The sequence below is a fragment of the Cottoperca gobio genome, chromosome 3 (assembly GCF_900634415.1).
Source record: "Cottoperca gobio chromosome 3, fCotGob3.1, whole genome shotgun sequence".
Lineage (NCBI taxonomy): Eukaryota > Metazoa > Chordata > Actinopteri > Perciformes > Bovichtidae > Cottoperca > Cottoperca gobio.
In genome coordinates this window covers 11,141,395-11,157,716 of record NC_041357.1, presented here as the reverse complement: position 1 = coordinate 11,157,716, position 16,322 = coordinate 11,141,395, and the positions used below count along the sequence as shown (strand labels likewise).

The window sequence follows — 16,322 nt, the reverse complement described above, 5'->3', positions numbered from 1 at the left end:
CACAAAGCAACAATATTCTTCAAACACTAACCGTCTCTGGTCTCATACTTTAAACACCTGGCCTCTGATGGAGGCAAAGACAATGGTCTGGGTCCGCAGTGACTTCAAACATAAAAAAAAAGCAACCATCAACATTTAACCAAAACTACGATATTTCCCCAACCTTCGTGAATGTAATTTATACGAAAATGGGTTGCATGGGCCAACAGTTTAAGATGAATGTAACCACCGTGATCCCAGTTTAGGGGCAGATTTTACCCCATGTTTACTTTACACTTTTTAACATCAAACTGTCAAACTTTAAATAAAAAATAAGAAAACTAAAACTGAATTATAAGTATTTACCCAAACCTGAACCAAATCAACGGCCAAAACGTAACACTTGTGAGGTATAATAATGGAGTTTGTATACAAACTAGAGAACCTTTTTTTTCATGGTAAAAATAATAGTTTAGAGTCGATCATTTTAATTGCCATCAGACATCTGTTAGTATTGTGGTTGAAACCGGTGATTTCTTTTGTTTGTGGTGTGAAAGCAAAGCAGACCAACCACTAGTAGATATGTGATTTTACATGAATTTAAAAGCTTAAGTATTATCAAACTGATAAAGCCTTAACACTTCCTTCACATCCCTGTTAACACTGTGCTCAGTGGTGCCACTGCTGCCAAATGTTGTGCAAGAATGCATGTGTCCCTTTCCATTAGTTTCTTCTCACATCTGAAAATAGTGTAGTGGATAGTGTGCCAACACTCTCTCCTAGAGAATTGCATTTATATGCAAACAAATTTGCAACACCAAATAAGTATTAAAGGACATGTAATGCTGACCAAATTCTGTAAACTATTAACATAATGAGGAAATATTAATTAATGTGCTTATTGTGTGACTTCTAAAGAAAGCAATGTTCAAAGCGATCTGTTTGAGCAACCTATATAACACTATATACACTGTAATTATTCAAGTTCATTTGGTGAACATGCCAACGTGTCAGCACATGAGCAGAGATTTTCCCTTATACATCAGAAAGATGAGAGAAGCTCCTCATTAAAAAGCAAGGGAGAAAGTAACGACCACACAGTAACTATCCCTCCTATAATAGTACAGTACAAGACACACTGTTTTCTACCCACTCATCATTATTCAATATATATTAGGTCCAGTTGCAGTCTGGACTAATAAAGCTCATAAACCAGAGCAGCCACATAAATACATAATGTGCAACAATGTGCTACAGGAAATACTGCACCAGTATATGATTTTACCACGTGGGTCCATTAAGCGATGATGCATAATGAAGGTCACCTAAACCGTCTAATTAATGAGTGACCTGCCAGTCCACATGACGTTTCTTGCTTCACTTGTAATATGTCTGTGTGAATATGAAATAATTCAGAATTTCTTGAGTGTGAAAGTTCATTTCTTAGAATCTTTTCTTCGGTCAGGAACATGTGAACCGAGCTAAACTAGGTGTAAAAGAAACGATAAAGGGACACCTGCTGGGTGTTCGATGGTAAGATGTATATCACCTTCTGAAGGCTGTAGAGTAAATATGTAGCTACGCAGCCGTAATTTAGCTTAGCATAGTTTAGCATAAAGACTGGAACCAGGGGGAAACAGCTAGCTCTGCCAACCAGCACCTCTACAGCTAACTAATAAAACATCAGTGGCGGGCCGTGCATTTCACACCTAGGCCTTCAGTGATGTCCTACACAGTCCTACCTGAATTATTCCCCCTCTTAATACCATCATTATGATGCCATGGCTCTAGAAACTATACATTTAGACAGAAACGCTCGTTCAAGTTTGCTAGCTCTGCATAGCTCTGCCTCTCAATAGTGCGTATCCAATCAAAAGACGTGCACGTGCTGACGTTATCGTACGCCTTCTAGCTGGCCCCGGTGTCTCCAACTCGAAATCTGATTGGTTAACGCCACAGTTTTGTTTCCGTTCACTTTAAGCGAAAGGCGCTCGCACTGTTGATTCTGAAGGCCTAAGGGCAGATTTCTTGGACCCTGGCAACACATCATGGCTGAAATATGCGTTTCTGTTTAGGATGAGTTTGATTGTGTTGTTGGCGCACTGACACCTTTATGCCTCTTTGTGTTTCCTCTGCAGTTGGGAGGATGTGGCATACTGGGAGTGGGAGTTTGGCTCTCAGTGACCCAGGGAAACTTTGCCACTCTATCATCTTCCCTTCCCTCCCTGTCGGCAGCCAACCTGCTTATCGCAGTGGGGACCATAATCATGGTGATAGGCTGCTTGGGCTGTGTGGGCGCTGTCAAAGAGAGCCGTCCTCTGCTGCTGACGGTAAGTTATTTGCCAGGATGGTTTTTGATGCCATCGCTGACGATGTGACATCGACATATTACATTTTGTTGTTGTTTGCATGACGAATAACATCTGACTTTTCATAAAGTAATAAGCTTTGACATTCTCGTACAGCACATGTTTTTTGTTTCTCACGATCACTGATTGATATGACATGCTGGTTGTTCAACCTGTGAACAGCTGCTGTCTGGGTGGGCTTCACTGACGAAAATATATTTTACACAAAAAGTATTTTATTTTACATTTGAAGTTTGTTTTTGATTAACAGAAAACTAAAAATGCAACACAAAATCTAAGGAGGAAGCACCTTGAGTACAGCATGGTGGTGCAGTTTCTACAATGTATTTTTGGTTGTTAGATGTGCTGCTATACTGTACACTGTAGATGGTGAAAATGTAAAGGTGTTTATATCTGACAACTTGCAACAATACTGGTGACAGCTCTGCATTTTAGCTTCATAGACGGAAAGGACAATTTGCTTCACAGCCGCAAACCCTGAAGGTTCAAAACTTTTAAGCTTAAAACAATGATATGATATGTGCATTGGTTTAACTGGGACATTCAGACTTCTGACCACTATCCACCAGCTGGCAGTGTACACTCAACAGCTACAGAGCTAGCTGCCAACTGTGAAAATGACTTGATGTGATTCCAAGTCGTTTATCTAGAGGATGACCCGACACTGGAGCGCTTGCTGTGCCATTGTTTTCCTGTGGGGAGAACATCCAACTAGGCGGAACCGCTATCCTTGGCGTGGGGCACTTCTCGAAATTGCCACAAAGTAAATTATTTCAACTTTGACCTTGGTTGCCACTGACCTTTCAAAGTGCAACAAATTGGAGCACAGCTGTATGTGACGTCCTGTTGAATCACAGGAAAGATCAGTGCAATACATCACGACTATGATCGTTTTTCAACCAATATGTTGCCAAAACAATGTTTATCTTATATAATGAAAATATTTCACAATTTGTTTTTGAGTAGATATAAAGAAGGCCTTTTATTCAGTGCTTTAAGTGGAATCATAAAAAGAGTAGATGCTGTATAGTCATGACAATGATTTATAATATAAAAAAATTTAAAAATTTAAAAATATATAACTAATGCAATAGCAGTCAAGCAATCAGCAAAAAAGTAGGTAATAATGACTAATTATTATTACTTATTAATTTCTAAATGTGCCATGATGAATTTTGACAGGGTATAGTTTACAGCAGCAGTGTCACTTGACTAACATGAATTTGCAATGGGAAAAGATATGCATTGTGCACCACTTTCAAACCATGCATCCCGGATGAAGGGTGAACCCAGTTACAAGATTAATAAGTATTTCGATAAACCAACAATCTCATGTAATTAAGCACCGACACTGCAGCATTTATCAAAAAGAATAATTCTGTGTAGGGAAAAAATAGAATGCATCAATAGAGAAATGGCACAGCTGGAGTGAGCAATTATGAGCTCTGTGGGAATGAGACTTAGTGTCGATCATTAGCATGATCCATGACATTTTCCCTACAGTGACCAAACCGATTCCTGTGCTGTGTCAATATAATGAGACCGGGCGAATTATAAGTCTGCTTTAATGAGTGACAGAGCAACCCGTTCTTCATGGAGATTAGAAAATACTTTTTCCCTTCAAATGTTAGGGCTAATTAGCATGTTGATCAGGGACACCAAGTATTGCAATGTCGCTGTGAGATACTTGAGGAATTACTGTTGCACTCTGTGCTGGCAACATTTGTATTGCTTTTTGTGAGTCTTGTCATTTGTAGCACCAAACATCAAAGTTAGTGCTCTATAGTTATGAAAATGTGCTTTTACAAATGCTCTGAAAAACTTCAAAAGACATTTTCACTTTTATATGAATGTAAAACTTCATACAAACATAGCTTGTTTCTTGTGTAAGCGTCAGTCTTGATCTACTATTGCAACAGACTTAGGACACAGGTATATGGGTTGCAATATTAGTGTGGAAACGTATCACTCAAAGAGGGAGCCTTTAGGCCCAGAATACTATGAGTTATGAAAAAGTATTTTCTTTTTTCAAAGCTACAACAATATAATTGCAAAAGGATGTTCTGGAAGGAAAAGTCCCCTTCATAGACATGAAACTTTTAATCATCAACACAACAGACGAGAAACTGCACCACAACATATCTAGTTCTTTGATTAAAAAGTGAAACAACTTAAAAGAGAAAAGTCTGATATGTCTCACATTTCTGTGCAGCAATCACAGTTTAGAGGAATCAGAATCTGATGAAAGTTGTCTGTTTTTGTTGCCGGAGATACAAAGCTGACTTTTCATAATTTGAGCACAATACACCCGTCATCATTTTAAACATACCCTGTCCTTTTATAGTAGAAAATAAGAGCCATTTGAAGACACTGAATTTCCCCAGAAATTACATTTTCACCAGGGTTATGGGTGTCTAAAGTCATGTTTCATTCCAATGAGTTTGGACAGTCAATACTACTGAAAGTCAAAGGGTACAGAGGAGGTGCGGTGGGTCTGTGACCTAATTTGTCCACAAATTAGTCTGAGGTGAGAGCCCTGTGCTGGAAATAGAAGCAGATTGTTTGCGCTGAGCACCTATTACATGGGATATAGAGCCTGTAAAATGATTAGACCTTTCACATGAAAGGGCTTCCCCATACACTCAAGGCAGAAAAGATCCCAAAAGGTATTGATTTCTAAAATGCTGATGGGCTGTATGTGGGTCCAACATTACTGCTCCACCAGTCAACACACAAAGAGCCTCTGTAGCTTTTACACTGCGTTGAAATCACAGCATGAATGAACACGAAGGAATCAATCCTTGTGCCTGGACTTTGATTATAGTTCTCGTCCCGAGGCCTTGCCGAGACATCAATCTCTGCTTAACAGGGATATCAGCACTGCTGGCCGAACAAGTCATAACATAAATAACAGCTACACGCATGCACGGGGAGTGTCTGGAGTATATACATTTTCATAATGCGTGCAATGTGCATTCAGTCTTCAGTGGCCAATAAAAGCTTCTGTTCTTCAGATACATTAAAGTCTACTTAAATGTGGAGTAAATAGCACAACATAAATTCCAACTCTCTAGTGACTAATTGCAACAGTGTTTTCTATGCGATGAACGATCCTACTGCAATAAAACTGCAAACATGGAAATACTTCAAGAAAAGTTTAACCCTGAGGAGCTCTATTCTGGTCCTTGTGAGTCGGTGTCCTGCAGGTTTTTGTTCCCCTTCAAATGAGTCAGTTAGATATAGACCAGCTGTGGCTCATTAACTCTCATGGTACAAAAACCGTAATGGAAACAGAAACCTGCAGGACAGCGTCCCAACACAATGGGAAATGGGAAGTCTTAAAGGACCACTTTACTGAGTTTTATCGCTTGTGATAGACTGACATGATAATATACACCATTACATGTGTCAGTGCTATCTGTATCCCATAGGCTTGCACAGTGAGAGCTGGAGCAAGAAGAAATAAAACGAACAGCTTTCCTGGTTTCTCATTCTCAGTGTTATCTGGTGCTGAGAAATACAATTCTTGAGGCTAAAAAAGGAATTGTTCTTACTACATGATCAGGGTGAGGATTTCAGGGATGAAAGCAGCCTCCTTACAAGATACAGAGAATAGTATGTGATGGTTAATATAGTAGGATTACAAAGTGCACAGTGGTGGAAAGTACATTTGCACAAGTACTGTACTAAAGGCCCTGTCACACATATCTGTATGGCAGAAGCGTATGCTGGCGTATATGAAAATTTGTCAGAGTCCAAATACGTCCAACCTTTCATCGGATCAGATCAGAAAAGTGAACATATACAGATACGCATGTCTAACCTATTGATAGAGCATCACTTACTTATACAAAATCTACGTCGCTGGAATATTTCTTGTCCAGGAGCAGTGACTTACAGTCTTACAGTCTCACATTACTGACAAGAACCCTCCGGAAAAGACTAATGTATATGTATGTGTGTATGTATGTATGTATGTATGTATGTATGTATGTATGTATGTATGTATGTATGTATGTATGTATGTATGTATGTATGTATGTATGTATGTATGTATGCATGTATGCATGTATGCATATTTATACATACATATATATATACACATACACACATACAGTACCAGTCAGAAGTTTGGACACACCTCATTCCCATTGAATGAGAAGGTACATACATGCACAGATACACATATACTGTATACACACATATGTTAGTTCAGGAAGTTATTCCAGCACATAGCATCCCTTAAAACTTTAATTTGTTTCATTTTCATGACGTGTGCTTCATAAGATATGCAGACGTTACGTAAATACAGAATACGTGAATACCTACGTGAATACCTACGTGACTACGTTAGAGGTACGTTAGATATAGGCTACGTCAGCTGATGGTGAACCCTACAGCCAATGTATTGATAACGAGTGGATAACCTATTCCTACCCTATGTTAAGATGATGCCTGACGATGGAGTAACTTATTAAACGTGTTTCTACAGTACAGCTAGCGTTCAGCATGTTAGCCGTTCTCCAGCATCAGCATGACGTGAACCAGATGGCACTTTTCCAGCTCCGTTGGCCAGACGCTCTGAAACGTTTTAAATAAGTAAGTGATCGTTTGACATACGTATAATAATTTGTTATTCATTCGTTATGTATTCGTCAGCTACAACACCGCTGTAGTAAAGTAGGACGTATTTGAAATTTTGAGCTACTTTTCATATACGCTGGCAGACATTTCTGCCATACGGAGCTGTGGGACAGGGCCGTATGTCTGGCGTGTTCGGCGTATCGTCTTGCGTCCTTCAAACGATCACAACTTACTCTTAATTTATATCAACCTATTGCCGATATTTCGTATGCGCCGGCATACGTTTCTGTCATACGGATATGTGTGACAGGGCCTTTAAGTACAACTCTGGAGGTAATTTTGTACTTTTTACATCCCTATATTTGACTGCTAGTGATTACTTTTTCGGTTAAGCTTTACAATTAAAGAATAAAAACGTATAAAATACAGTTTACTGTTAAAGATTATATCAGTGGTTCCCAGCCCTTTCAGCTTGTGACCTTTTATATAAAAGCAATGTCTGATTGGGGCCCCTTGTGACATTTCAGATGTCTATGAATTGTTAGCACTTTTACCAAATACTGATTTCTCCTTTATACTTTTCAGATAGTTTCATTTAAATAACAGTTTGAGTCCCAAAGACGTACAATTATCCAATATTTAAAAAAAATACAGAAAAGATTAAAGAAAAGTAGAAAAAGTATATTCATTCAAAAAGGAATATACATTTGTGTTACAGAACTTTGCGTTCTCTTTTTAATCTCATGACCCTTCAGATTTACTTGTAATGGAGTATTTTTATATTGTAGTATAGAGTGCTGCAGGGGTGACCTGTTGGTAGGCCAACCCCTGAGGTTTGCATCCCACTGGCTCCCTTGACAAAAGCCAGTGAGATTTCTCTATTGGATTTCGGAATATAGCAAAAAATAAGCTCTTTGGCAAACAATCATTTATGATACTCGCATGTTTTGTTGAGAAAGATAATGTTCAGAAATGATTTTTGAGGTGTAAATTCAATCAGCAAAAGTAAAAAGCTAAAGTTGGGCTATAAACGAATTCCAGCACGGTCGCATAACTCGCGTCACCACCACTAAGCTAAAGGTGGTCTACCATTTGGCGTGATGACGTTTAGTAGTCTCATTTCACTTTTTTTTTTATGTAAAAGCTTCAGAATTCACAAGTTGGGTATTTAATGACGTATTTTATGTTGAGGACAGAACGTTAAAACCTCTTAGGATTGTGTTAATCAACACCTTATTTCAGGCTTCCAACCAAAAACCCATTCACCCATAGACTTTGAGACGAGAGAACCGGAAGTGCTAACATGCAATCTCATTTCTGGGTTTTAGGACTCATTCCTACAGCACTCTATCGGTACTTTTACTTAAGTAAAGGACATGAGTACTTCTTCCACCAATGATAGTGCATAGCGATACGTTTGAAAAGAGTGTTGTTTGACAACAGTTTAGAAAGCTATAAAGCTTTTAGCTCCATAGAAAACCTGTTCATAACACTATGTTGTTTCCTTTTACTCTGATACATTATAAATCTTTCCTATAGTTACGCTGCTGGAAGCCACTGCTGCAAACATAATATATTTCAGCTTGAATGATGACAATTCAGAAAAGACATATTGAGCCTGTTTTGGTCCTTTTGTAATGGGATCCAAGTCTTTGTTTATAATAATATATCACAGTGGGACACAGAGCACACACCAGCACAAAACAAGCCCACCCTTTTTAGATTTTAGCTGAAATGTACTGTATCCATCTTTATTCAGAATTAAAGCAGATGTAAATGTTTTTTCACTGCCTGCAGCGTCTGTCACTCACTCACAAGAGTGTCGTTGCAGGCTTGTTTGGCAACAGCCTTTTTGAAAGTAATTTGGAACAAATAATTTTTTATTTTACGTCTCAATGAAAATAGAATTATTTTTAACCAACTGTTAAGATGCTTTTTTAAATTATTATTAACATGACAGAAAAAATGACATCTATCCTTTAAAATGAATTATGTTTTTATCAACAAAAAGCAACAGCTTCAGAAGGATTCCTCTGCACTTTACTTATTTGGCACACAGTTATTGCTTTTATTATCAGCCTTTCTAGACAGTTCACAAATGTTTTTTTTAATCATTTACAGTTCATTTCTGCAACCCACTTGATAATAGTAACCCATTCAATGCAGCAGTTAGAAATTCGTCAAGCTAATTCAATAATTCAATAATTTAATAGCTTTCTTGGAGTATATTATAAAAGCAAAATGCAGTCTTTCGCTGTCAAATGATCCCATTGAGTCTGCCTATTGCCTGTGGTCTAAAGAAGAGGTGTTCAATTTCTTATTAAGAGCAGATTAATGGGGGAATATTCATAGAGCCACAGGGGATGGGTCCGTTTGTTTTCCAAGTGCTGGAGAGCATCATTTTCTCATTCTTAACGATGTCCCTTTGCTCTCTGGAGTGATTTCATGGTCTCGAACAAACACCTAAAAGTGCAATAGAGCAAACAGCCTTTGAGAGACAGGGAGTGGAATGGTAAAAATGAGAGAAAGCGAGGAATAGAAACTTTTTTCTGGAGCTTTAATGTTCATTTCTTTGTTTTCTCTCTTCTATCAAAACAAGTGACTGTTAAGGTGAAAGTTTTAACGTTTAAGACTCCCAAACACTGTGCTCATAGATTGCCAATCAATCAGGATTTGGTGGAGACCAACCATAGAACCATTGCTAAATAATCCCCCCTAAATCAGCAACCATCAATGGGTGTCAGAATTGAAAAATGAGTTGACAATACAATGACAGTTCAGCTTGATTTTCTACTGTACTGGATTTGTAAATGATTAGCATTTGTTAGTAATCATTTGCTTGTTTTAGACTTGTGCTGCCTTAGTGGCCAAAAATCCATTAGGCCAACCCTAAGTCAGACAAACACGTGTGCCCGTGCGTGGCCTCATGAAACAGCAAGAAATTTAGATTACGTTTCTAGTCAAGAATTGTAGAGCAGAGTAGTTGCAGTGACCCTTCACTCCATTAACACTGAAGACCAAAATGTTTTCCTTCAAGGATCAATAGCAGCTCAAGAAATATCACAAAAATTCAAACTTTTGCCATTTCTTTGTAAATCTGCCTCTGTATCTCCGTTGGCCTCTCTCTCTTTGGGTTGCAGAGCTGTGGTGCATAATGTCATTTGCACATGATATGACTATCTGGGATAGAACCTTCAAAATGTCAAATATTCAGAGTCACGAAAAATTGTAGTACCTCCTAACTTGACTGAATTGTATTTTGACATTATCGACTGGCTTGTATTTCAACAGCCCAACATTTTGTTCTTAAATCCACAGTGTAGCATATTCTTTCAGTTTACATAAACCCCTAAAAATCCCCCCAAATTTGGAGTTACCAGGAATTTCAAACAACACCGAGCATAACATTCAGACAATAAAGCATGACAGAACAATAAGAATTGATTGCAGGTAGTTATTTGAGAGCACCTCTTGAAAAGAGTGCAAGCGAGTCAAACACACTGCGGGGCTATATGCTGTTACATAGTCAGTCTCACACCTTCCAGTGCCGCAATGCTTAGTGATTCATTCATGCAGGTGCTGCCAAAAAAGACCTTCTGGGGCAACTGACAGCCCTGCTCGATGCCTGTCTTGTGAACTATCAACGCTCACATCCTGTCAAGCTGGAATACACCGAGGACGTGTAGCCATGATGTTTTTCGAACAATAACATCTCTGCTTTTAAAATCTATTTTGAGACCTCTGAGATTGTCTCATGCTTTCTGTGCTTCAACCTCAAACAAACAAGACTAAGAGTCTGCGATCATGCAGCTCTGAGGCTGTACTTATTCGCTTTGAGCTAAATGCTAATGTCAGGAGTCATAACTCAACTCAAATTTGAACATACAGCAATGATGCACACATTTCTAGATTCAGTGAGAAACTCTATCAATGCCAACTATTTGTTGCACCATCAATATTTGGTAACATTATTTGAAGGGGTGTGTATAAGTCTGACAGGACACTGTCATTATGCGTCATTTGGTAAATTATGACACTTTTAATGCATAGTTTACATTGTTTGGGATGTCTTTGTCATGACAACTTGACATTAATCAAGACAACATAAACATGTCATAGCAGGCCTAATAATCAAACTTAAAGAAAGCAGCTTTATGTCATGAGACCAATATAATTGTGTCGTGAATATTTTCCTTGACCTCAACTATAGTGGAAACATTTAGACTTGTCATAAAGTGTCCAATAAATGTATATCTGTCTTATGATTAATTTCTGTGACCTCAACTGCAGTGAAAGCATTTGGACATTTCATTAAGAAGTCATTAAATGTTTTAAGGCCCGTTTGACCACAGGGAATACAATACCGAGGTGATTTACGGCGTGGTGAACAGGTAGCTTTACTTGTTGCTTAAGTAACGACGACTGCTGCAAACTGTTAGTGCCGTTTGCTCAGTTAGCCGTACAGGTCCTAATAGCTGACTCAGCTACTGGATGCAAGGAGCCAAACCCGGCAAGAAAAACACCTTGGTAATGTATTCCTTGTCAAACTGGCCTCCATCGGTCTCGGAGGACTTGTTTGGTCCCGGTGTTCGGCTATCTTCACTGGTTGCTCACTTCCAAGAAGCGGCTAGCAGACTGCTATTTGAACCTGCATATTTAACTATGCGTTTCCTCTAAAAACTGGAAGCTAAGCAGGATATTGATCAGGCTTTACTGTAGCCAATAGCGCTGAATGTGAGTTACATGCCCCTGCAATGCAACTAGCAGCTGTACTTTCAATGGAGCTCCCTGTGGTCAAACTGGCCTTATAACGTTCAAAGACATCTTAATGAAAAGTCCAAATGCTTTCGCTGTATTTGAGGTCACATAATTTATTCATGACACATTTATAATGGTCTCATGACAGCGAATGCCAAAACCAGCCACATATGACAGTATAATGTATTGTTAACACATAAGAGATATGTGCGCAGCGTCAATGTGTGTAGATGTATTTGTCTACAGACACATCAGTTGATAATTTAGTTCCATGTCCATGTCTTATGACTCTCTGGAACATAATACCATTGTTTCTCAAATGATTTCACCCCTCCCTGGTTCAGACAGTCACTCCCATGTGTGGGTCCCCTACAGCAGAGAGGTTGATGATCGAGCTCGTAACGGTTTTAAGCACTCGCATAGGCCCATAGGAAGAAGATGTATCACCCATCAAGCAGCTCATCCCAGAGAGGAGGGGTTGGTGAGGGACTGATGAGGAATAAAATGTGGCTCCTTTAACAAATTCAAAAGGTGGATAGAGGAAAACTATACATCACCTCTCCCAGCCTGTCCTGTTTACTACGATGGTCCCACCTCCTCCTCTCTCTCTCTGTTCTCTTGACCTGCCAGTTAGAAATATTGAGGCTGAACGATCTACAGCTCTTCAATTGTCCTTACTTCACCAACTCCTTCACCTTGACACTCTATGGCCATTTCATTCCTTCTTTTATTAACTTTTCCTTTTATTCCCCTCACACACACACACACACACACACACACACACACACACACACACACACACACACACACACACACACACACACACACACACACACACTCTGGTGTCTGCTGCATTTCCTCTTTTCAATTTATACTTCATTTATTCTTCACAGACAGATGCTCATTATCTCCCTTGTTGCCGTGTACTCCTCACTGATAAATTGTGTATTAAATAACCACTTTCTCTTCCCTTTGTGTGTCAACAGTTCTTCATCCTCCTCCTGCTCATCTTCTTCCTAGAGATTCTGTCCATCATGCTTTTCTTTGTCTACCAAGATGAGGTAAGAAATCTAAACTGCTCTCAGCAAGTTATCTTCTGTGATTTTGCTCTACCTGAACAAGATAATAAGTGTCTGTGGCAAAGCCCTTCATGTCATGCAGGTTGCTGATGCTTCAGATAAGCTGGCATGCAAAATGATCATGTTCATTCAAGCAGTGTTTGTTGGTTTGGAAAAGAGCATGTCAGCTGACACTGCATACACGATGGTTTAATAAAAACTGCCACAGTTTTGTTTTCTTCTGAAATGGTTCAGGCACACAGATTTTCACAAATCTATCTCTGGGCTACGATCTGAAGAAATACACTCTGTCCACACTTTACATTCCATGTCAATACATCTCAATTTAACTAAGCTAATCCATTTTGCATGATTTCCCCTGTAAATAAACAAGTCAGGCAAGAGACGCGAAGCAGAGCTATCCCTCTGCTAATGTGAATTTGTAATCTCTTCACACTTTCAGCTAAGGTTTTAATAATGTATTGAGAAGGGCATGGTAAACTCCATCCATCTTAACTTTAATTAAGGGTTTGAGGGCTGGATTTCGGATTTGTTGTGAAATGTTAATAACATATTGTTACATTGCAAATATTAAACCCTAAAGGCTCATGTGTAAGCAGTAACAATGGGTTTGTCCATAAACTATCAAACACAGAATCATCTTCACATTGGGTATTACTTGGACACTTATGAAATTTGTTGGGAACTAAAGGGAAATAAATCCCCAAAAGATTTCTGGGTTGATGCTACGAATGACTCTTTTAAAAATACTGTGTCAAGGCCCTTGAAGATTATGTAAATGTTATCTTGTACAGAGCTGCTGTTACCAGAGGATCGCTTCCCATAATCAATTAAAAATACAATTTAATTCTCAAACAAACAAGTCTGAATTTATCCAAAGCATGTATTGTTGCATTTTAATCAAATTAGTTCAATTAGAGGCAACATGGTCTGCAGTAACAACAATAGCAGCAGTTAACAAATGAATACTTTTGTATAATTTCATGGTTGATTTTTATCAATTAGCAATTAAAATACCATTTAAAATTTGGTAAAGCATTTATGGCCGTAATGATTGTTTTTATTCTAGATTAAGCTGCTGAATTGTTTGGACAATAAAATGTCAGAATGCTCGTAATAATTTACTAGAGCACAAGGTGATGGTCCATAAATCACTTGTTTTGTTCAACCAAAACAAAACATATATTTTGTAAATAATATACATTGTTTAAAGCAAATCAGCAAATCCTTAAATTTGAGAAGCTGGAGAACATTTGGGCATTTTTGCAGTAAAACTGAAAACTGTTCATCGACTATCAAAATCTTCCCCAATCATTTTTTTTCTATCAATGAATCAATGAATCAACATTTCAGCACTAACGGCATGTTTCTACTTTATGAGAACTGACAATTTCGCTGGCTTGATTTTAAACTTTGTTTCATCCCAATACAGGACCCGAGTATCCTGTAATTATGAAGTGATAAATTCTGCAGGTGCTGTAATTTAGTATACTGTACATCAAATATTGGACACCCTTACTATGATAGTGGATTCAAAAAATGTAGAGCCCCATCATAAATCATTGGCCATTTCAAACCTTGTGTTATGTTATTCATGTGTCAGGACATAGAACGATATCCCTGAAGACTTAGGCCAAGGCCAACCCTGACTTTCATGGCTTTGTACATTTTGGTAAATAACAACCTACTTTAATATTTTCCCCACTTTCTGTCTGATTATATTTGCAACCACAGACCTTCGACCAGTTTTCTTTGTACTGGCTTGTTTCGCTTTGTTATTCTAATTCTGGTGTGATTATATACTTGCTTAATGTGTTGCATTTCCATTTCTGTTTGTTTTTGGCATGCAACGCAAGACTATTTATGGCACGTTCTACTGGGCTTTCAGCCAATCAGCATGGCTCTGTTTAGCTTTTAATGAATGTTGTCTTTTTGTCACGCCTCACCTCTCTCTTAGCATCTGTGTTCCCCGATGTTCAGTGCACCCTATTATTCAACCTCTGAATAATTCAGTTTTGTCTACCCAGGAGGTTATAAGCGGCAGAACGCACTAAAAAGTTAGTAATGGTGTAGATGTTCTGCAGAGCTTGAGCACAGAGAGAAATCACTCACAGTAAAGAATGTGTAGCCGTTACCAGTACTGCCATTGTTATGTTTTGAAACAGCAAAGGACTTGTTATATTTGTAGATGAATGTGATTACTGCTGGAGAATTTAACTAAGTATAATATCTATATGTAACATCATGGGTCACTTTATTGTTGCAAAGAAAGGACTTTTGTACATTAACCAAACTTATAACTATAATAACCCAAATATTTTGTCTCAATTATGTGCATGGCTCCTTACAAGATATGGTGTTCGACAAAATAATAATTCTGAGGTTACAGTTTATTATCTGTATTTTATAAAACTCATACAATAGATAGATAGACAGACAGACAGACAGACAGACAGACAGACAGACAGACAGATAGACAGACAGACAGACAGACAGACAGACAGACAGACAGACATATTAACTGAGAATAGTGAAAAGAAATTCTTAACATTTCACAAATATTTTATATAATTCCAAATGTAGTCCTTGTATCCTATTAATGATGCATTGACTTTACTCCCTCCTGCATGAAAGTACATTAGATGCTTTTAATAATTTAAATGTTCAGTATCATTATCGCTGATTGTGGCATGGCAAGACTTGCGGTTTTGTGTTATTGCCCACTCCACAGCAGGTCAGTGTTGTCTTAGCTCTGCAATTCAAGTAGTTGAAACAGTTTAAAGAGCGTGTTGAGGAGTTTCTTATAAATAATGTATATAAATAAATGGTTAGATATTATGTTTGACATTTTAATTTGATTATGGCATACTAGGTGAAAAAATAAAATGTAATTCCACTTGTTGGTGTTGCATAGTTTTTCATAGTCTACAGTGTCCTGTGTTTTTTAGAGCTCTAGTTTATCTCTGATAATCAGGCGATGTTGCTTTTTTCCTCCTCCGTCTCCATGGTAACACCCTGAAAGCAGCCCTGCAGTTGGAGTACAAGGCGACGGACGCCATACCTCCAGTGTGCAAAATGCCTTCCAGAGGTCACAACATAAACATAGTGCAGCAAGTAGGTGACGGTAGATCAACTCAATCCCAGGGTTCAGGGATGGTCACGCTCAGTGGTCAAGTTTTTTAAACCTGCTTTAGACGTGACAAAGAGCTCTGACGCAGCTGAAAGCCATTTCAAACAACTTACAGATCTTACACACCTGACACGGTCACCGCTTGTTTCACTTTGTTGGTTCTAGGAGTCGATCTTCAGTGGAGCCACTGTGTATCAAGATGTCAGAGTGAATAAAAATGAGTCCGACTCAGAGGCGTGATATTGAAATGTGATGTATGGGTGTTTACCACATCCGTGTGGGTTTACAACCTTGTCCGCTGGGCTTTATTATCACCTCAAGGGAAAATCCCTCTGCCAGACAAACATAACCAGCACAGCAACAGACCAACAGCTACATTTAGTTTAAGGTTTGGAAAATGTATCATTAGATTTTTAATTAGTG

The 16,322-nt window shown here is 38.4% G+C and overlaps 1 protein-coding gene across 2 annotated transcripts in view; it reads left to right on the top strand.

Annotated features, from left to right (window-relative positions):
- Positions 1–16,322, top strand: part of tspan4a (tetraspanin 4a) — a 115,926-nt gene that overhangs the window by 68,550 nt on the left and 31,054 nt on the right. For both annotated transcript variants that reach the window (XM_029428712.1, XM_029428711.1), the window contains 2 exons: positions 2,118–2,309; positions 12,677–12,751. In XM_029428712.1, the coding sequence (XP_029284572.1) occupies positions 2,118–2,309; positions 12,677–12,751 (267 nt within the window). The remainder of the gene's footprint in view (positions 1–2,117; positions 2,310–12,676; positions 12,752–16,322) is intronic.